General features: G+C 27.8%; 2 protein-coding genes across 4 annotated transcripts; both read left to right on the forward strand.

Moving 5' to 3' along the window:
- Positions 1 to 585: 585 nt before the first annotated feature.
- LOC111040826 (uncharacterized protein K02A2.6-like) lies at positions 586 to 5,004 on the forward strand. The gene has a single exon (XM_022324880.1). The coding sequence runs from the start codon at positions 779 to 781 to the stop codon at positions 4,721 to 4,723; it is 3,945 nt and encodes a 1,314-aa protein (XP_022180572.1). The 5' UTR covers positions 586 to 778; the 3' UTR covers positions 4,724 to 5,004.
- An 800-nt stretch (positions 5,005 to 5,804) lies between these two features.
- LOC111040833 (spondin-1) lies at positions 5,805 to 21,533 on the forward strand. 3 transcript variants are annotated; one of them, XM_022324888.1, is made up of 18 exons: positions 5,805 to 6,069; positions 7,748 to 7,933; positions 15,341 to 15,605; positions 15,795 to 15,939; positions 16,084 to 16,196; positions 16,288 to 16,381; positions 16,443 to 16,566; positions 16,644 to 16,774; positions 18,126 to 18,315; positions 18,395 to 18,563; positions 18,684 to 18,903; positions 18,979 to 19,183; positions 19,285 to 19,407; positions 19,504 to 19,568; positions 19,982 to 20,089; positions 20,150 to 20,231; positions 20,653 to 20,678; positions 21,337 to 21,450. In XM_022324888.1, exons 2-17 carry the CDS (start codon positions 7,753 to 7,755, stop codon positions 20,655 to 20,657), a joined length of 2,220 nt encoding a protein of 739 aa, XP_022180580.1. In that variant the 5' UTR covers positions 5,805 to 6,069; positions 7,748 to 7,752; the 3' UTR covers positions 20,658 to 20,678; positions 21,337 to 21,450. The 3 variants fall into 3 exon arrangements, with proteins under 3 accessions (XP_022180580.1, XP_022180578.1, XP_022180579.1); XM_022324886.1 differs by lacking the exon at positions 20,653 to 20,678 and having other exon boundaries at positions 5,807 to 6,069; positions 21,337 to 21,533; XM_022324887.1 differs by lacking the exons at positions 19,285 to 19,407; positions 20,653 to 20,678 and having other exon boundaries at positions 5,810 to 6,069; positions 21,337 to 21,533.
- Positions 21,534 to 22,216: the final 683 nt, after the last annotated feature.

A 22,216-nucleotide genomic window follows, 5' to 3' on the forward strand; every position in this document is an offset into this window, starting at 1 on the left:
AATTTGAATCGTTAAGTTTTGGAAAAAAGATAAATATGTATGGTAAGATTTACGGCATAAATTTTTTTATTTTAACAAGAGGTTAAAAGCAAAAGTATAATTGACTTATAAAAAAAATTATATATATATTTTCCAGTACCTAGGTAATTTTAATTGGCAGGTCTATTAAAACGTAATAAGAAGTTAATCATTTGTATGTTTGTATAAGTAGTAGGTAATTATAAGCTAGAAGAACATTTTGCGATTTTAGGTTTACAGGGCGTAACAGAAACATATGACAAATTAAATAACTCGTATTCTAATCAATGTTAAATTTTTTTTTATACAATTAATAGATAATAATACGTAATTAATACGTATAGTAAAAAGTACAACTAGTACAGACATTATTAATAATAAGAACAATAAGAATAATTAGAACACAAGTTATTTTACTTTTTATATCTTTTTGTTACACCCTGTACAATATATTACATAAATACACAATACCGTAATACATTATGTTGCATATTCAGCATTTATATAATATAAGAAACGTAGTGTTTAACAATTAATAATAATAAGTATCATATTACGATCGGAGGGGATTGTCCATCGGTCAGTAGCCAGCACATAATTTCATTATACGACATTACGATTTATATGTTTGACAATAAAAGACTATAATTTACGTTTGCGTTATTATTCACATTAATGATACACAACAAATTGGCGACGAAGATAATTCAAATCGTTTGATCGTAATCACTATTGCTTAAAAAAAAAAAGAAATAAAGAAATGACAACTCCGAAGACTGATTCCATAATGAACTTCAGTCAAGTTATTGGGTCACCAGGAACTTTTGAAACAGGTATGGACATAACAATTTTCGAGTCAAAATTAACAAATTTTTTTATGGCAAATTCGATTGAAAACAAGATTCAAAAAAGAGCAATTTTACTATCGTCAGTGAGTGAAGAAATACATAAAGTGCTTTTCAGTTTATGTGTTCCTAGCACGCCTAACGATGTGGAGTATGATACTCTAATAAAAAGTTTGAATAAATATTTCAAACCGGTAAAATCGTACTTTGCGGCTAGGTATACATTTTATCAAGCTAGACAAAGACAAGATGAATCAGTGTGCCAATGGGGTGCACGTGTCAAAAATCTTGCTTCAAAATGTGGCTTTTCATCGGAATTAACAACGGTTATTCGAGACATATTTGTTGTCGGCATGGGTTCAGGACCAATACAAGATCGTCTGTTAGAAGAAGATGCTGCAAATGTTGGAGTTACATATTCAAAACTAATGGAAATTGCGACAGCCAAAGAAGCTGCAATCAACGACAAAAGCAGCTGGAACAAAGAAGAACGCGTAGATTTGAAGTACCAGAAAAAAAGCAATGGACATAGTCAAGCCAAGCAGGGGTTTCATTCAAAAATCAAATGCGGGGTTTGTGGCCGTTCCAATCACCTTCAAAAAGACTGCAGATACAAGGACTACGAATGCAACAATTGCGGTGAAAAGGGTCATTTGTCAACTGTATGTAAAAAGGGTAAGAAAGAAATGAATAATAATAAAAAGACACAAAATAAATTTTTATACGATAACGACGATGATGACGAAACAGTTAATTATGATCTTGCGAATACTTTTTTTTCTATTGTTGATCAAAATTCTCAAAAAAAGGCGGTGAAACCGTTTACAGTAAATTTAATCGTAGAAAACAACAACGTTAACTTCGAAATTGACACTGGTTCACAACACAGCGTAATTTCAAAAAGATTATATCATCAACTGTTTAGTCATATCATATTAAAAAAAAATGATATCTCGCTCTCCGATTACGTCGGCAACGAAATTAAACCGATTGGAAAAACATTTGTAAACGCGGCATATCAAAATAAAAAATTTACAATGTGTCTTTATGTAATCGACAATGGTGGTCCTCCACTAATAGGTCGAAATGATATAAAAAATATAAAATGTTTTACTTTGTTTAATATTGAAAATTACGAAAATGTCGATAGTATTATAAGCAAATTTAACAGTGTGTTTAAAGATGAAATAGGTACTTTTAACAAATACGAAATTTCCCTAAATATCAAACCTGGGGCGGTACCTAAATTTTACAAACCTAGGTCTATTCCGTTAGCATTAAAACCAAAGGTTGAAACCGAAATTGAGCGTTTAATTAAAAGCAATATTTTAGTTCCCGTCGACCACAGTGAATGGGCAACTCCAATAGTACCAATATTAAAACCGGACGGCACGGTTAGAATTTGCGGTGATTTTAAAATAACAATTAATCCGGTATTAGAAGGGACCGAATACCCTCTTCCAAAAATAGAACATTTATTTGCAAATGTTAGTGGTTCAAAATATTTTTCAAAAATAGATTTAAAAGACGCATACCAACAAATGGTCATTAAAGAATCTGATCGCAAATATACCACTATTAATACACACAAAGGTTTATTTAGCTATACCCGTAACCCTTTCGGTATAAAATCATCGGCAGGGGAGTTCCAAAAAGCTATGGAAACTTGCGCAGCAGGACTTGAGGGCATAGGTATATTCCAAGATGATATAATTGTTGCAGGATCTACTATCACAGAGCACAATGCTCGTCTGGAAAAATTACTAAATGTATTGTCTAATACAGGTTTAAGAGTTAAGTTGAATAAGTGCAAATTTATGCAAAAATCAATTGAATATTTGGGTCACAGGTTAGATGAAAATGGTCTACACACACTAACAAAACACACAGATGTTATAAGCAATGCAACTGTCCCAGAAAATAAAACATTGCTAAAATCATTTTTAGGTTTAGTCACGTATTATATAAAATTTATACCAAACGCTGCAAATATTTTAAAACCACTGTACGTACTTTTACGTAACGGCAGTGAATGGAATTGGACACCAGAATGTGACAAAGCATTCAATAGAGTTAAACAAATTTTAATTTCGAAACCCGTATTAGCACATTACGATCATAATATTCCGATTAAACTCGTAGTAGACTCATCATCATATGCACTAGGCGCAGTACTTTCGCATGTATATCCAGATCGTACAGAAAAACCTATAGCCTATGCCTCAAGGGTTTTATCTGAGTCAGAATGTAAATTTCCACAAATTGAAAAAGAAGCTTTGGCAATTATTTACGGTGTTACAAAATTCTACGACTATCTATATGGTAGGCATTTTCTATTAGAAACCGACCATAAACCGTTAATATACATTTTCGGTGATAAGAAAGGTATCCCAATTTACGCGGCAAATCGGTTACAACGATGGGCCTATGTTCTATCATCATTTGATTTCGATATAAAATATGTGAAATCCGAAGATAATACAGCTGATTTTCTATCACGAATAAAAGGTTCAAAATCAAAAATAGAAAATCAAAATGAAGGATGTATTAATCTTAACTTTATTCACGAACAATCACCTTTCACATTAGACTGGTCTAAAATAAAAATCGAAACAAGTAGAGACACAATTCTCGCCAAAGTATTAAACGCAGTCAAAACAGGAGAATGGAATAGTGATTTTTCTAATAATCTAGAACTTAAGTCGTACAATATACGAAAAACTCAAATTTCGGTGGAACAGGGATGCCTATTATGGGGTTACCGTGTTATTATACCAGCAAAATTTCGAAACAATATTCTAAGCGAACTTCATTCATGTCACATGGGTTCTTCCAGTATGAAAAGTTTAGCGAGATCATACTTTTGGTGGCCAGGAATGGATAAAGAAATTGAAAATATTTCGCAAAATTGCGACAATTGTCTTAGTGTTAGGCAAAATCCACCAAAATCTATTATATCACCTTGGAAATGGCCAGAAAAACCGTGGACTAGAGTGCATTGCGATTTTCTTGGACCATTTCAAAATAAATATTTTTTTGTCATTGTTGACGCAACCACAAAATGGTTAGAAGTATTTCAAGTAAATTCTATGACAGCAGAAACTGTTATTCAAAAATTTTCAGAAACCATAGCACGATTTGGCATTCCAAAAACAATTACATCAGACGGCGCAAAATGTTTCACAGGTTTTGAATTTCAAGCATATTGCAAAAATCTAGGCATAAGGCATATGACAGGTGCACCTTTCCACCCGGAATCGAACGGTTGTGCTGAATCAGCAGTCAAAACAATAAAAAATTTCTTTAAAAAATGCTCAACTAAACAATCCCAATTAAATAAATTTCTTTTGATGTATCGTAATACTCCTCATTCAACCACACGAGAAACGCCAGCTCAGCTAATGCTAGGTCGAACAACACGTTCACAGTTTGACGCGTTAATTCCGAGTACAAGTGAAGTGGTTATTGAACGACAAATATCACAAATAAACAATGGCGGTAATAGGGCTGTATCATTTAATATAGGCGATAATGTTTTAGCTAGAGATTATAGGAACAATAACAATAAATGGCAAAAGGGTAAAATTATCAAATGCATAAGTTACAATACACATGATGTAGAACTGGATGACGGAACTATTTGGACAAGGCACAATGATCAATTACTGATAGACAAATCGTTGACACCTTCGGGTAATTCTGTTTCACTTACACCCACTAAACAAACAAATGAAAATTCGGAAAATACTGAACCAGCAGGTGAAAATAAAAATCCTGATCCCATTATAGTGAATAAAACACCCAGGCCAGTTAGATCTAGAAAACCGCCTCAGCGATACTCTCCAAGTGATTATGATTAATGTAATAAAAAAAAAAAATATACACCAACATAGCAATTAAGTACTACACTATATAATACAAATATATATATATATATTTTTTTTTTTTTCCTTTTTTTTTAAAGGAAAGATATGTTGCATATTCAGCATTTATATAATATAAGAAACGTAGTGTTTAACCATTAATAATAATAAGTATCATATTACGATCGGTGGGGATTGTCCATCGGTCAGTAGCCAGCACATAATTTCATTATACGACATTACGATTTATATGTTTGACAATAAAAGACTATAATTTACGTTTGCGTTATTATTCACATTAATGATACACAACACATTACAATAATGGTTTTCTTTAGTTAACATTTTACATGATAAAATATCCAGAAAAGTTCATGTATTATACTTATGTACATTAGTTACTCATGTACATAATTATCACTGATTAAGAAAATTAAATTTTAAATTAGGTCAAACAGACTTTTAATACTTTTTGAATGAAACTCCACTTAGAATAAAATTGGGCTTACTTACAACTATTTTTTAATGATTCTTTCAGTGCGATTCTGTGTAATAAGTTGACTTTCATAAAATACGCCATAATCGTTGTGAACTGCTACAGTTTCCGTTTAATAATAATGAAGTATTATTATATTCAGCATTTCAGCAAGCTACACAATACACTGCAGTAGTTAAAAAATACATATTATATTATCATCTTAAACTTAAACAAATTATTTAACTATTATAACATAAATAGAATAAAAAGTTTGTAAAAAAAAGTTGAATAACAACAAAATATAGACACATTATGGTTTTCAGGACGTATAAAATAAATAAAATATATAAAAATATAAATAGGTTTTATAATGTGTTACAGCTTGTATATCATACATTTATTAAATATTCGCATTGAATTTTGTATGTAGGTGCATTTTATAAGATATCCGATAAAATAATGAGGGGGAATAATGAATTTCCTGTAGAGCTAGTGTTTCAGCGCTGTATCGATTGAAGTTTTTTTTTTTAGAACAGTCACACTTTTGCCGACCCGACAGGCAGCGCTAATACATAAATGTGAAGTACCAAAAAGTTTACAGATTGTTACACACAATCCCTTTTTACATCATTTTTTATTATGATCTCTTTTCTGGCAGCGGTACAGCATCCAGCATTCCATTTTGTGGCAGTTTATTCTGACCCACAGTAATACGTTTACGTGTGTCGTCACTGTGATTTTTTTATACAATTAATTACATTTTTTACGAGATCTTATGAAATTCCTTTGTTACAAATATGTAGTATATTACCATATAACAATTATTCACTTGAACTAACTACAGATTTCAATTGCATTCATAAAGGTAAATTGTTTGTTTTTTACAACTATTTTATTAAAAAAATGTGAACATAATTCACTTCATTTAAATTTAAATGGAAAAGCATCTGCTTATTTCGACAATAATTATTAATTACAACGCATAATCAATTTTAGATGTTAACATTTTTTTTCTTCATATTTTCTTACTTTTAATGTTTAGGATTATTTTGGGGTAATATTCGTAAAAAGTAATACTAAATGGATGGTTAATATAAAACGAGTTATTCCTATGTTGATTCTGAAAAAATTATTCCGATGAAAAGCCATAAATAATATGATAAAGATACATAAATTTAAATATGAAGTATTAATTAATTATTACGCATATTTGGTATCTATTAAGTAATATAGCTACTTTAAATTAAATGTAAATAATATATTTACATGCATTTTTTAATATTAGGGGTATGTTTCTCCTCAGTTCAATTTTTCGTGGTCATATATATGTATATATATAAGTATGTTTTCGAAAATTCTTATTGTAAATATTTACAAACAATACTTTTTCCTAAATAAATGTATTTAAGTATTAGGTTTGTGGCTTTATATTTTATAGTATACACCAGTGGTTTTAAATCTTACACGAATCGCGACACCTGAAATAAGTTAATAATAGAAAGTGAATACATTTTCTAAATAATATAATATTTAACTACTCGTGTTTTAAGTTAAATAATAGATATAATTAATGGATATTTAAATGTGTTTTATTTTTAGAATTAACCACCACAATTTACAATATTTATTTAAATTTAATTTGTAAACAGGTAGGTATACATTTGAATAGTTCAATTTTTATTTTATCAAATTGTCAAAGTTTCTACTTCAAAATAACTTTAAAATTACATGTTTGAGGAATCATCATATAAAAGACTATTTTGTTCATTATTTTTGGTGACCCCTATCAATCACCCGGGGCCCTTTTTGGGGGGTTTCGACCACCAGATTGGAAACCACTGGTTTGCACTATCACTATATAAATTATTACATTTTTTTCTGAAATTTAAAATTTATTATTTTTAACTTAAATTATTTTTCATAACTAAATGGATCCATAAAAATATAATATCAAATAAATGTATAAGTAGTAATATTAATTAGTATCATCAAGTTTAGAATAATTCGCACAAGCCACAAGTGTAATAACTAACAAATTATTTAATTATTATTACAATGAGTTCTAACAAGTAGAAGCGGTACATGCCAAAATTGTTTTTGTATTTTTAGCGACAATATTATTCATGAACAACATAATATATTATGCTACACACACCTATGTAATGCACCTATGCACAATATGACTAATACCAAACCTATATTCGTTTTTATACGTTTACCTACTAAATAATAGTATTGAACAATAATAAAAAAACTATTTTTATTATTTTTTAGTTAATCACTGATTTTATATTATATTATTTAGCTGAACTTAAATAAAATAATTATATTTATATATCAATAAATTAATTATGCAGTATGCACATACCTATTTTATTACATCATTAAACATACTTAATGTAAATAATACTTTATGCAAAAAAGTTAGTTTTAAGATTAAAAGTATAAATTTACTTGTCAAGCTTAAAGTATTTTCAATTTTCTTAATCGATTTATTTGTTTCCTTGTAAAATATTTATTAATATAAAATATCTATTTTACAGAAACTATGATTATCAGAAGTATATTTTTTGCGGCGTTTGTATTTTATTTTTCTAATTCTTCGGCAACTAAAATATGTGATCGAAAGCCAACCACAATATCAACACCAAAAAGTACAAATCCGCATCCGTTTAGAATTATTTTTAAAGGAAATGTAGAATTTTATACACCAGGAACTACATACACAGGTAACAAAAATCATGATTGTTAAATTCGTTACTTAGTTAATATTATTTATTAAAAAGAGTATGAATATAGGTATATTATTTATTACAAAAAACTATCCTTACAAAATTCGAATAAATAATTTAAAATTTAAAATAACCAATTAAGGATTAATTATAATGTAATAATAAAAACTAACAGTATTTTCCTCGATTGTATTTTTTACATTTATTTATCATAGTTTCCTATAATTGTAAAAATAAATTTGTTTTGATATTATTTTTCATGTATCTTTTAGCTTTTAGATTCTGAGTGGAGCGATGAATGTGTAGCATTTTGATGTGTTTATTTATTTTTTTGTCAGTGTGGTAGTGTGTATTGTGTAAATGTTTTATAGAAGGAAAATGTCCAAAGGTTTGATCTTCAACATCGAGTGAGGTTTCTGGTACCAAATAGGATCTAGTTGGTACTTTTAAGAAGTCAAAATCAGTTTTTGACAAAATACATTTTATGTTTTGTTTTAATTCAAAATTAAATGATCTAAAAAATCCATTACAGTGACTCACTCAATGTTGAGATATGCTCTACACCTATGGTATAGCAGAGTGCAGAGTATACCTAAGATAAAGTATAATCTGTAGACAATTATTACGAATATTGATAGCTAAAGTTTTATAAAATATAATAAAAGTATAACATAAAAAACAGAAAAATAATAATAGTTATGAGGCTACTCAGCGTCAGCACCTAACCGTTAATTTTGTGATCATTTCATTTTTAAATAGTGTGACCAAAATTTTAGTTTTATCAATTCCTAAGCTCTACTTTTGATATTCTTAAAATTTTGTAAAATATTTGATGTTTTGAGCTGTTAACTGACATTTTCAGTTTTCAATTTTTTTTTACCCAGCAAATGTCAATACAATTTTATTCGTCGATAAAAAAAGCTTGAATATTAAATATAAGGTTCCTGATATGTTGTTACAACAGCAGTTGAAAAATACTAAAAATATATCAGCAAGATTATTTTTAAAAGCATTATAATAAGTTCACGTTTTGAGAAAATTCATCATAATTCATTCATAACAGACACTCCTCTAGACGATGGTAAGAAAAAAGTCTCGGGGTAAAAAAGTCCCGGAAAAAAAGTACCAGGAAAAATGTCTGGTTTCTAAAAATTATAACTAATAAATACAAAACAGATGTATTAAAAAAAATCTAATAATTATATATTAAAAAAAAATATGTCATTGAATCATAATCAATAATATTATTAAAAAATAATCAGGAAAATGTTTACAGAATAGAAAACAAAATATAAAATAATGGTAAATAAACTATGTATAAATGTTATAAAATTTCCATTTTTGAAAAATTAAAACAATTGTTTAAAACCTTTAACCATTTAAAACCATTGTATTAGCGTACTCTGTATACAACTGAATTTCCTGTACAAGAGAGCTATATCCATTTTTAAATTATATTTGCATTTACCTATACGGCTATACGTACTAGGTAGACATAACCAATTAAATAAATATAATTATTTAATATATTATTAATTATAAATATGCAAATTTAATTGTATATTATTGATTGTGCCTAATAATATGATCGTAAATAATTCGTAATGAGTGTAATTTGGATAGTAAAAGTTGTAAAATACGACACTTCACGGTTTGTTTTGAATTGGTTGTTTCATTCGCTTTTGTATGAACGTAGTAAGGACGTTATAGGAACATTGCAGGGACGATGTAATGAATGAATGTTGACGGGGTTAGATAACTAAATTAATGTAACAGGATCATGTACATTGTACGGCGAACGTGATGACCGCTACTGCCGCCGTCTCAAACACTGGCTGCCGATTCCGCCGCCGCAAAAATCGAAGAACAGTAACGACTATTACATGCGGTACTGGTACATATAAAGTGAATTTGAGCCCGCCACAAGTAGAATTACCAAAAATCGAAATAGTAATTGTAGGCTGAGTCGGGCTAGTCGGGTCCAGATCCGTTTTTCGTATTAAGAGGACACTACCCATGCATTTGTTGTCTTACATAGGTACGACCTAGAACATTTTCGTTCACTAGTTTTAATAGTGTAATGTTAGTTGTGATATTCGAGTGAATTGACCTATTATCAAAGTTTTAGGTAAGAACATTATCTATGCACAGGGTTCGGCTGATTTTTGGATATTTTAATTTTCAAGCGAGATATGAACATTTCTGATTTGAGTTATTTCACATACTCGTATCTTCTTGAAGATGAAAATATGGAAAATCCGCCGACGCTCAAGCATAGATAATGTTCTTACCTAAAAGTTTGATAGTACTTAAATTCACTCTAATATCAGAACTAACGGCAGACTTTTCAAACTAGTTAATGAAAATTTGGTATGTCGTAAGTTGGTGAGACGCAGACAATAAACTTGTGGGTAGCATCCTCTTAAATGATAATAATTGAATTCAGATACATCCGTTACAACGACTTTCTCGACCGCAGATCATTTGTCTACTTGTATTTCATCATTTATGTTTCCGTCTTTATGCTGTTCTTTTTGGTATTTTTACCTGATTTTTCTGGATGTTCCTGGAAATTTTTACATTTGACCTGCGACTAGATCTCTGAAATAACAAATATTATGAGTATAAAAATATATGATAATATATTTTTTAGATTTTTACATGTAAGTATATAATGTATAAATGAACAAATCATTATATTATAATATACTATTTCTATTATATTATTTCGAATGAAAATGGCAAAACCAGCTTTCAAAAAATTCGATTTTGGTTTTTTATGTCACTCTCAAAAAATTACCATAGATACATGCAATTTTCACTGAATGTTTGTATTTACATTTTCCATACACCATAACATTTTAAAAATATTTTGGCTAATGTTGAACTACTTATAGGCATATGAAATTTTTGATTATTCTTAGTTTTTTTCGATTAATGTCTATAAAAAATGGTATCTCTGTTAAAAAACTTTTTTATTTAATAAAAGATTTCTTATAAGTTTGTCTACTTTTACCAAAACAAAATTGATAGAAACAATTTCTACCTGAAAGTCAAATTAAACTTTTATGAGCGTTTGAAGTTGACATTTTTACAACATTGGATATTCACTCCATTTCTCATATGGTGATTTTCTTATTTTGTTATAATTCAAAAACGAATAATTGCAGATACTTGAAATTTACATTATATGTTTATATTATTAATTCATATACTTGAATACTTGATACAATTTTTAAAATATTTTAACTCGTCTTAAGCTGTTGCAAGACATTTTAAATTTTAAATTTTATTAGTTTTTTTTTTCTGTAATTGTCAATACAATTTAATTTGTTGGGTCAAAAAGTTTGAAAATTTAATACAAGGCTCCTGATATATATTTAAAATTTTAATTGAAAGATATTAAAAATACATAGGCACGTTTTTTTTTTATAAGCATTTAATGTTCAATCATTAACAAAATTCATATTATTCAAATTGTATAAATAATTGTATAATTAAATTTTTTTTAAATGTTCAAATTTTATAGCTAAAGGTTAAAAATTTAAAACAAAATTCCATGCAATTTGGTTCCTTTGTAACCAAAAAACCTCTGCATAATCATATTTAAAAAAATATTGTTTTGTTCAAGTGTGGACAAAATTACATATTAAATAATCAAGAATAATGATTTATGTTATTTTTATGTAAATTAAAATTATTATTTGTGTTTACTTGAAACTTTTAAAGTATTATTAAAGTTATTATATTTTATACACACAATGACTTTTAAAGTGTATTTTTTTTACCAAAAATGAATTTAATCTATTGCGTATTACTAATGCTTACTAGTAAAATAAATTACTTTAGTCAAAATAATATCATCAAATATACCAAATTACTAAGTAATATTATAGACTGATAGGCCGTCTTCGCTTAGAATCATTTATCGTATGCAATGATTTTATGTTATTGAATTCAAATTTAACTTCATCCATTATAATGACCCACTTGTAACCTACTGTAAGTAGTGCGACATCCACTTACTCACTTTTTTATGTTGATAATTATATTAAAATACTATTCTTATAGTTATTAGTAGGGTTCGGATTTTGTAGCGAAATAAATCCTCAAAAAAGCAATTTTAGTAGCCAAAAAAAGCAAAAAAGCATTTATTAATTTAATTCTAAAAAAACAAATTTCAATTACACATAAGATTAAATATTAAAAAAGGAATTCACGGCCATATATTTAGTCAAGTTACTATCATTAAAACTTATTCTATTGGGTGCTAATATATTTTTATATATAGAAAAAGACCTTTCCACGTCAACCGATGTAATCGGTGCATATTTCAAATAAACTAAATCATCTGAATCATACTGTTCCACATTTACGTTTAGTGCAGTGCCATTAAGATTACTATTGACTTTTTGAAGTTCTGCTCATCCATTATTCTTTGAAAAAACACGATTGCACTTTTCTAAAATCAATTTCGCTACTTCACCATTAGCTTCCTCTAACTTTTGTTTTGCTTCTAACACAATACATATACTTCTTGCCAAGTTTTGCCAAAAAAAAATTTATATATAAATACAGCAAATATTTGAAACAAAAATAAAAAATACCGCTTTTTTCTAATTGTGTAATTGCATGTGGTATAAATTCAAAATTCGTTGTAATGTAGACGAAATTTGAATGTAGAGATTGATCATTTATAAGCTCTTTTACAACATTCACACACTGGGCATTCTCGCTAAATTCTTCAACTACACTTTTTATTTCATTTAAATATGTGCAATAATATTCGGCTGCTGTAATCCATGTAACCCAACGAGTAGTGATTGGTTTAGGTGGATTTGGAATATCCAGACATTTTTTATTTGAAATAGCGATCCGTTTAGGACATTTCAGAAATGTTTTTTTCATCTTGGCAATCAGACGATCAACTTTTGGGAAATGTGCACGCACTTCTTCACACACACTATGGAGGGCATGAGCTAGGCATGTAACATGAAACGCTTTTGGATAGTGTTTGAATACAGCGGCCAGTTTTTTTCATATGCGGCGCAGCGCCGCGGCGTCCGAAACAAATAATAAATTGTTCTCATGATTAACATTATTTGGCCATAAAATATGCATAGATTTATCAAATAATTGAAAAATAGTACTTTGTCTAAATATTCTGTGTGAATAAGATAGGTTTTACCAACATCTTGTGGTTTCAAAATACCAATAATGACATTAGCTACATTACGTCGTACACTGTCAATTATTGTTTCATCTAAGCGAACACATATTTTTTGGCCGTTCACAGCATCGCGTATATTAGCTATCGTATAGTCTATACCAAGAATCGAAGTATCCATTTCGTAAAGTTTATTCATTTGGAATAATTTTATTGCAATATTTTGAAAGAAATGACCGAAAATGTTCGTTATTTAATTTGTTTAGGGGGATATTCGCCAGTCGCCACTACAAGTGCGGAACATAGGTCAGCATTAAAATCAGTCTTACAAAATTGTTGAATGAATGGCTGAACTGCATTATGTTTTGCAGCTTCAAGTTTTTTCAATGCTTCTTTGTGTTTTTCTCTGCATTGAATCATTATGATTATGTTGTTGAACGTTAACAAAATATAATATTTCCGTCAGTCATAAGCACATTTTCACCAAATTCTCTTACAATTTTTTTTAGTTTTAAATTTAAATTTTTAACTTTTGGCATTTTGACGATTCTAGAGAAATTATTTAGAACACTATACGTCTATAACTCATTGATTGTCAATTGAAATTTAACGGCTAACTAAAGTATTAGAACATGCTATAAAAATACACAGATATAGTTCAGATGATTTTCCCTTTCCTTGAGTCGTAAATACAACTATAGATATAATTGTATATAAAACTATTTCGGAACAATAACCATAGTTATTTTATCAGTCATACATTAATTACTGGGTTTTTCACCGGTTTTATTATTTCTGATTATAATAATAAAGTCCAGGTATAATAAACATAGAAATAAGTTAAATTTTCAAGAAAAATATGTAAAAATCAAGAAAAAATAACCAAACCGGGGAAAAAGCAATAAAAAGCAGGTTTTGTGGAAAAAAGCAAAAAAAAATACACAACAAAGTTTACTTCAATAAAATCTGAACGTTTCAAAACGTATTTATGTACAATTATCTTTCTATGACACTCTTCCCAAAAGAAGCATTTGCTACAAAATTCAAGCCCTAGTTATTAGGTATTATATGTTGTTTTTCATCATTAAAAATGGGGTAAGTACTGAGGTAACCGCTGTGCTGTGAAAGAGGAGTCAAGTGCCCATTGTTATTGAGTAGGTCACTGTAATGGATGTGTCAAATTTAAATTCAATGAGAAATCATTATATTCGAAAAATGATATTGAACAAAGACTACATTATCATCATAAAAATAAATTGTCATTTATTATGAACTATAAACATACAATAGCATAAAATGAATCTATAAATCTTTTGAAAATATCACTGTATATAGTAAAATGTATAATATACGTAAAAGTTTTAAGTCCCTGCCAATAATATTTTCGACTTAAGTACAGCTGTTAAATATATTTATGCGTATATGTGGCCTTACTCCCTGAAAACTGATGTGGATCGTACCACGCTTAACATGGTTGGTTAATAGTCCTTCAGCAATAAGTTTTGTTACCAAATTGTTAATTTAAAATTATTCTGAGTAAGGTGTAATAAAAATGGTTGGGTTTTTTAAAACCATCCACACAGTTTATAATACAACAATAAATTAACATCGTTAATCTGTGTTTAAATATCAAATTTCGTCCAAATCAGTACTTAATATAATATACACAAAGAAAACATTGAGTTCAAATATATTTTTTAATTTTTGTTTCAATATTAATTACTCACCTACAAGGAATCTTAAGTTAATTTTTCAAATCTTAGATAATTTAATAAATGTTTAACTACAAAATTATTTGTAAATAGTGATTTTAACGCATTTTGTCAACATTTGAACTTAAAATATAAATTTAAAAAAAGTTTCTTATTTGTAAATACCTAAAATGAAAACTTATTAGGAACCTTATATTACATTTTAAGCTTATTTAATTAGCAATCAATTTTTATCGACAATAACTGAAAAAACTCATCTTTTTAAATTGATTAAAAAATTAATGTGACTTTCTGGTAAACTTTTGGAAAAATGTTAGGGATTTTAAATGTTGTTCTTTTAAAAGTATTTACTTGATCCAATTCACAATCAGAAATCACCACTAAAGTGGAAAATCGAAGCATTTTTCTACTATAAATACACATAAATACACTGAAAAAATAAAAACCCATATCTTTGTAAAATTAATATTTTTATAGTTCCGCTCAGAATCTAAAATGTAAAACATTAATTTCGGTTGGCTCTAGTTTTACTGCAAGGTATTAAGACGATTCCAACTGCAACACCAAGTTTTACTAGTTTTATATTGATGGTTGAGGCTGAAGAGAGTCAGAATTATGACGACGAAAACAATGACTTTATAACTGGAAAATTTCAACTAACTGGTGACGTAAGAACAAAAATTAGCGAAGTCTGTCCAAATACAGTTACTCAGACCTCTTTGATTCCAAAATCAGAAGTACAAGTATTTTGGACAGCTCCATTATCTGGTAGCGGATGCGTTATATTTAGGTATGTTTAAAATTGTTAATTTTTGATATAATTACTGTAAATTATATTTCTCTAACTGAAGTTTGGTATTTCAAGCTCTTACGCATTTTTGAGTACATATTTTTGAGTACATATATTAGGTATAATATTATATATGCTATGTATAGCATTAATATATGTATATCATTATTACATTTTTGGATTAATTAGAGCTACCATTGTTGAATATCGTGATATATGGTATATGGACGACGACCAATTAAACAAAAGAATTTGTGAAGAAAGTAATGAAAGCAATGACGATAACGCTAATGTAGTCTACGAGTGCTGTGCGTGTCACGAAGCTAAGTTTGAGGTTTGTATATTTTATAAGATTAGTTTAAAATTAAATTCATAGTATCTAGGTAGCTAGTAGGTATTTGTTTGGTTATTGTATGAACTTGTAAATTATGAGAAATGCAATAAAATTATTTTGAAAGTTTCATACGACATTTTGTAGTTAACTTTTGAAGGACTATGGTCAAGACATACCCACCCAAAAGATTACCCGGATGACAATTGGCAGACTCGATTTAGTGATGTTATTGGCGCTTCACATACAATTGATTATCGGTATATTGATGATAAACAATATATACTTATATGTTTAATATTATGTATAATATTATGTGATTACCAAGTTAAGTTTTTTATAATTTTCAAGATTTTGGGAACAAGATCAAGTAGCTTCCGACGGAATGAATAGTATAGCACAAAGTGGAACTACTTCGACTTTGGAATCCGAACTTAAATCTAAAGTAATAAGAAAATATTACAACCGTCTGAGCTTACTTAAAATGATTTAATATTTTATTATAGAGCGATAAAATTCGTACTATAATTAAAGCCAGAGGCATTAGCTATCCAAATGTGACTGGAAAGACATTTGCTGTATTTCGAGTGGATCAAGATCATCATTTGATTTCAGTTGTGTCATTCATGTGTAAGAAACTAAATAATTTGTAAAAATTTTTAAATTACTTATGGTAACATTTTAAGATTCTTTTAATTTAAAACTAGATCCATCGCCGGATTGGTTTGTTGGAATTTCGGGGTTGGAACTGTGTTTGCCAAACTGTAATTGGATTACGAATAAAACCATCAACTTGTACCCATGGGACGCTGGAATTGATAGCGGAGTCACATACAATGTATTGTGTTCTAGTAATTTTAATCACATATTATATAATAAACCATAATACCATCTTTTGTAATACATATTACAAATTACAATTTTGCAATTGTTTACTTTAATATTTAAAGATAGGTAAATTAAATAATTGATTATACTAATAAATTGAGAGTTGGTTTAATATCTGATCTTATTAATGCAAAATGTACTAGTATCACTATACTTACTACGGATTCTGGCCTGATTAATGGGAATAGAACTCACGCAAGTCGTGGGTATTAGAAACTAGGACTTAGGAGCTTAAGTGACTCCAATAATAAATATTTTAAGATATTTAAAAGGGCCATTATAAAGTTCCACCATCGTATCTGATAGACTCTTAATCCGGATTTGCTACTAACCAATTTTTGTTACTAAAAACATAGAAATTAGATAACTTTCAATCTTTCTTTGATTTTTTTTCAATTGTTGTAAAAAAATATTTTTTCCTACTAAAAAACATGAGAATTTTATAAAAAGTTTCTTAAACAATGTTATAAGAAAAGTTTTAAAAAAATAAGCAAAAATCCAGAATAAATTTGTATGACCCTCTGAGGTAGGAACTTAAATGAAATTCGGTAACATTCCTAAAATTTGCAAATTATTTTTAATTAGAAATGTCTAAAAAAAAATGTTTTCATACCTAAGGAAAGAAAATTGAACACAAGATTCGTTATATGGTTTTCTACACATTATGATAATTATAAAAGTTTACCGGAAAGTCAAGATAGTTTTTTATTCTATACTATATTTTCACCAGTTTATATTATCATTTTCTGTACATAGCACAATTTACTATTAAAACCGATAAAAAAAATTTTGTTTTGGTTAAAAAACTTGGAAATTTAATATAAGGTTCCTCGTAAGTAGTAAATACTAAAAAATTAAAAATTCTTAAAAATGTATATGCATAATATATTTTTATAGACATCTGTAGTTCAAATTTGGAAGAAATTACATACTTAAACGATGAATAACGAAATTAGTTGCTATTTTGTTATAATTCAAAAACATTATTAGCTGGGACTTATAATTTTTACTTAAGAATTAAAATTTAACACATTGATAACAGTGGCTCACTCGACGTCTACTGGCTACTGTATACTGTGTACCCACGGGTCCACTTTTTTGTATATTTTATGTCGATTATAAGTAAAACTAATTAAGGACACATATGGTTTTATGTTGTTCTGTCGTTATTGACTTTGTTTTATAATTTATCTTTTTAAATTTCATAGTTTAGAAATAATATAAACATTTTTATAGTTATCGCTGTTATTTATAAATGGTATTTAAAATATATTTTTAAAATATGTTTAATATGATTTCAGTCATCCGATATGCCTCAAGTACCAATAATGAATATAGAGAGAGTTTGGCCATCAAATACCAATGATGTACGTTCTCCGTTTTATGACCAATCGGGTGCACAAATGAAGCCTATTGCAAAACTTCATCTTATGAGACAACGTCTTTATGAGAAAAGTTGTTCGGAAGAAGAGCCTAAAACCGAATCAACAGGTCTGTTGTTTAGATTTTTCTTTTCGTTTACGTGACGTTTGAATCAACGAACTGATTTATTTGTTCTATACACTATAAGTTTGTGATACTGGTCCGTGGTCAGATTGGGACGAGTGTTCAGTGACTTGTGGTAAAGGTTACAGTAATAGGTATAGGCAATATAAGAATCCAGAAGACGCACATAAACCTCACTGTAGTAAACGGTCGATGTCACAACGTAAAGGATGTTATGTGCTTCCTTCGTGCGCGTAAGTTAAAATTAATTTAATAATTAATAATTAAATAATTAATAAATTTCGAAAATTCAGAACTTTATGATATCTTTAGAAGTTGACATTAATAAATTAATCAATATGATTTATTTTTAGAATTGAGAGCGAGGAGACTGATACGATTGATCCAAAATGTGATGTAACTGCTTTCGGTCAGTGGTCGGATTGTTCTGCAGAGTGTGGACCTGGTGTAACTGCAAGATTTCGGACAATTTTAAACGAAGAAGTGACACCAAAATACTGTTTAGGTAGAATGTTTTTACAACAAACTATGCAATGCGAATCAAAACCTTGCCAAGACGAACGAGATAACGTGGTTAGGACACAATTATCAGTATTATATTATATAATTTATGAATAATAAATTTCTGAAGCATTAATGAAATCTTAGGACTTGGGTATAATATGCAGTAATTGTTCGCTAACTAAGTGGTCGTTGTGGTCGCCTTGCAACATGAAATGTGGAACGGGTCAGAAGGAGAGGCATAGGATGAATTTAGACAGATCTGGAGTGACAGAAAATTGTGACTCTCGTTGTTATACACAGACAATAAACTGTACAGATAATCCTCCATGTGAAAATAATATGCGAATGGGTAAGATATATTGATTTTAATAATTCATTCCAAATTCACAAATTTTTTAAATGACAAAAATGAAAATGTTTTAATATAATTTTACATGCTGCATATATTAGAGGATATTTTATTATTTGGAAACAGTTTTATGTTAAAAAAATATAATGTAACGGTACAACGCTCCCTTATTTATAATATTAATCAAAAGACAAATAGGTTATGTAATACTTCCATCGTCAATCGTATGTTTAAAAATTTATATCTTTTTTAATTATTTAAAAAGATAATAATGTTTTCGACATCTACGTTTTATACAAAGTGTTTTTATTTTTATTTAGAAACAACCATATCACCAAGTTCTGAAAATACACCAGTAACATCTGTTACTATAAATCCAGACGATGTAAGTATAAACAAACTAAATAGTAAGTTATTTTTGGTGAAACTAAAATGCACATACCAAATAGTGAGTATAAACCAGTCTAAATTATAAACAGTTTTGAAAAGAAGTGTAACTTACCAGATTGGCCCAAACCAAAGTCCTCGAATTAATTTGTTTGATTAATGTAAAAGAAACATTTAAATAACTACCATCAAAGTACCAAATAAGTTGAAACACAACAGCTTTTTCATATTAAATAAACAAAATAATTTATTCAAATCTTTTTCAAATTTAATTTTTTTGTTATTTGTTAATTATTGTTAAATGATTTTATTACATAATTTTTTAGGACAACTTAAAATAGGTAGACTTTTATAATAAATTACTACTCTACCTCATTTCTACATCGTTAAATATGTTTTTGTACTGTTTAGATTTCAGAGGATTCGACAGAAAAATGTTTTTTGTCAAATTGGAGTAAATTTTCGAGTTGTAATGCTATTTGTGGTCCTGGTTTCAAAGAGCGTACACGTACCATACTAGTTAGTTATTTTATTACTTAATAACAGAAGTTAACCTTGTATAAATATTCTATATTTTAGTCCCCAACAGATCCACTGGAACAAAAGAAATGTAGGAAAAAACTAGTTGATCGTCGAAATTGTCGAGGAAGACAATGTAGCAGTAAGTTCAAAATGCAACAAGATATTTTATTTAATATTATTACAAAAATAAAATAATAATATGATTTACAGAATTAATTACACAATAGCACATTTTATTGTTAGATAATAATATTATTTATTTCAAAAAAAGGTAGTTATTTTGTGTTTTTATTACACAGTTAATTCCATTAATGCAGAATGTTGAAACTGTGGAATTACTAAACAAATTACGAGTATCTAAGGCAGAATTAAGCTTAAAAAAAAACGATTCCAAAATAATTACATTTATTAGCAATATTGTAAAATAAATTACCTAATATCTAAAAATGCATAATGCCGAATATTAACAAAATACTTGCTGTTACTTATTTAATAGTATAAATTATATAATAAATAATATAAGTTAATCTATGTTTATTTTTTGTTTTTGCATTACATAGCATAACCCATTAGATTTGTTAAGCACGTAAGCATAAATTAATATTAAATATAAGGTGTACAACTCCACAACAAAATAATATTGGCCAACATAGTTAAATAAAATAATAAATGTAGCACCTAATAATGTTCATAATATATGACTAAAATCAAGTTTAAATAACTAGGATATAATATTTTGAAATGATTCCAAGTAAAGAAATGTTAAAATAATATTTGATGAATAATCGAAGTCTCTAAAAAAAATATTAATTTATGAATTTAAAAAATATATATAAATAAAATCGAAATTTCCAAAAACTTGTTTTTAGGTAAAAATGTATGTTTTTCCAACCTATTTTATTTTTTCATTACTTGTAATTTTTACTTTTGACCCTTCAAACTTCAAAGTTCCAATTAAACCTAAATTCCTACCAAAAATGATACTCAATGTAAAATCAATACATTGATCTCACTGCTATGCAGAATCTTCAACTATTACTAACAATAATTGTTACATTTTAATAGCTCTTAGAAATAATTGTTATGGTCTTAATAATAAAAGAGATCTACATAATTAATTATTTATATATGAACGATACTCGCGATTGGAGTTGTGCACGTCACGTTTAATTAAAATATTTGAAATAATTCCAATTATTGTGGTGGTTAATATTATTTTATACATTAATACCTAATTTTTATAGGATGTAATTATTCGCCATGGTCGGAGTGGTCATTATGTTCAGCACTATGTGGTATGAATGCAGTACAACAACGTACGAGAGTTCCAGAAAATGTTACATGGACTTGGTGTAAAGATAGATTAGAACAGCGTATTTGTTCAGCTTTAGCATGTAAAACCGATTAGAAACCAACTTTATTTAGAAATGTTGAATTAAAATTTATTACTACCGATAAATTAAATGACGTTATTAATTTGTTTTAAAGACAAAATTATGTTCTTCTCAAAATAATAGGATACTATTTAGTGATTTCATGACATAATTATATTACCAATATCAATCAAAAAGAATCTCCAAATAATTCAAAAGGAATTCTAAAATATTATATAAACTTATTTGTTTACTTATCTATATAATTTACAATCTTTTAAAAATATTTGACTTTATGAGAACGAAGTTTTTTGTATTAAATCTATGTATAATTGTGTTGTTCCTATTATTAATAGGACATATTAATTTATAGTTTAATAATTATTTCAAGAATAGGTACGATTTTTAATAAATAATATAATATTATCTCAAATCAGTAGTTTTTTTTTTTATAGATCATAATATAATTATAGTGAATGATTTATTTTTAAAATCACAAAAAAATCAGTTTCTAAAAAGTAAAATGTACGTTCACATACATTAAATAAAAATAATAGCAGTTTAAAAAAAATTCATCAACACTAAATATTAACCACTACCACATTTAAATGTATTAGTTGTGATAAATGATAAATACAATATATTTGAATTATAAAATATTATGTATTAAAAATTATATTCAAATAAAGTTTCTTATCCTTATACCTTCTTCTTTGTATATATCAAAATAATTGTGCGTATGCATCCGGTA

This window comes from Myzus persicae, unplaced genomic scaffold, assembly GCF_001856785.1.
Source record: "Myzus persicae strain clone G006 unplaced genomic scaffold, MPER_G0061.0, whole genome shotgun sequence".
Lineage (NCBI taxonomy): Eukaryota > Metazoa > Arthropoda > Insecta > Hemiptera > Aphididae > Myzus > Myzus persicae.

What these genes read in the sequence shown, in the direction of transcription:
- LOC111040826 (XM_022324880.1), top strand. Translation starts at nt 779, where the DNA reads ATGACAACTCCGAAGACTGATTCCATAATGAACTTCAGTCAAGTTATT.
- LOC111040833 (XM_022324886.1), top strand. Translation starts at nt 7,753, where the DNA reads ATGATTATCAGAAGTATATTTTTTGCGGCGTTTGTATTTTATTTTTCT. An exon ending in AGCGGATGCGTTATATTTAG is followed by an intron (nt 15,606 to 15,794) that starts GTATGTTTAAAA and finishes TGGATTAATTAG; the next exon opens with AGCTACCATTGTTGAATATC. An exon ending in TCACATACAATTGATTATCG is followed by an intron (nt 16,197 to 16,287) that starts GTATATTGATGA and finishes ATAATTTTCAAG; the next exon opens with ATTTTGGGAACAAGATCAAG.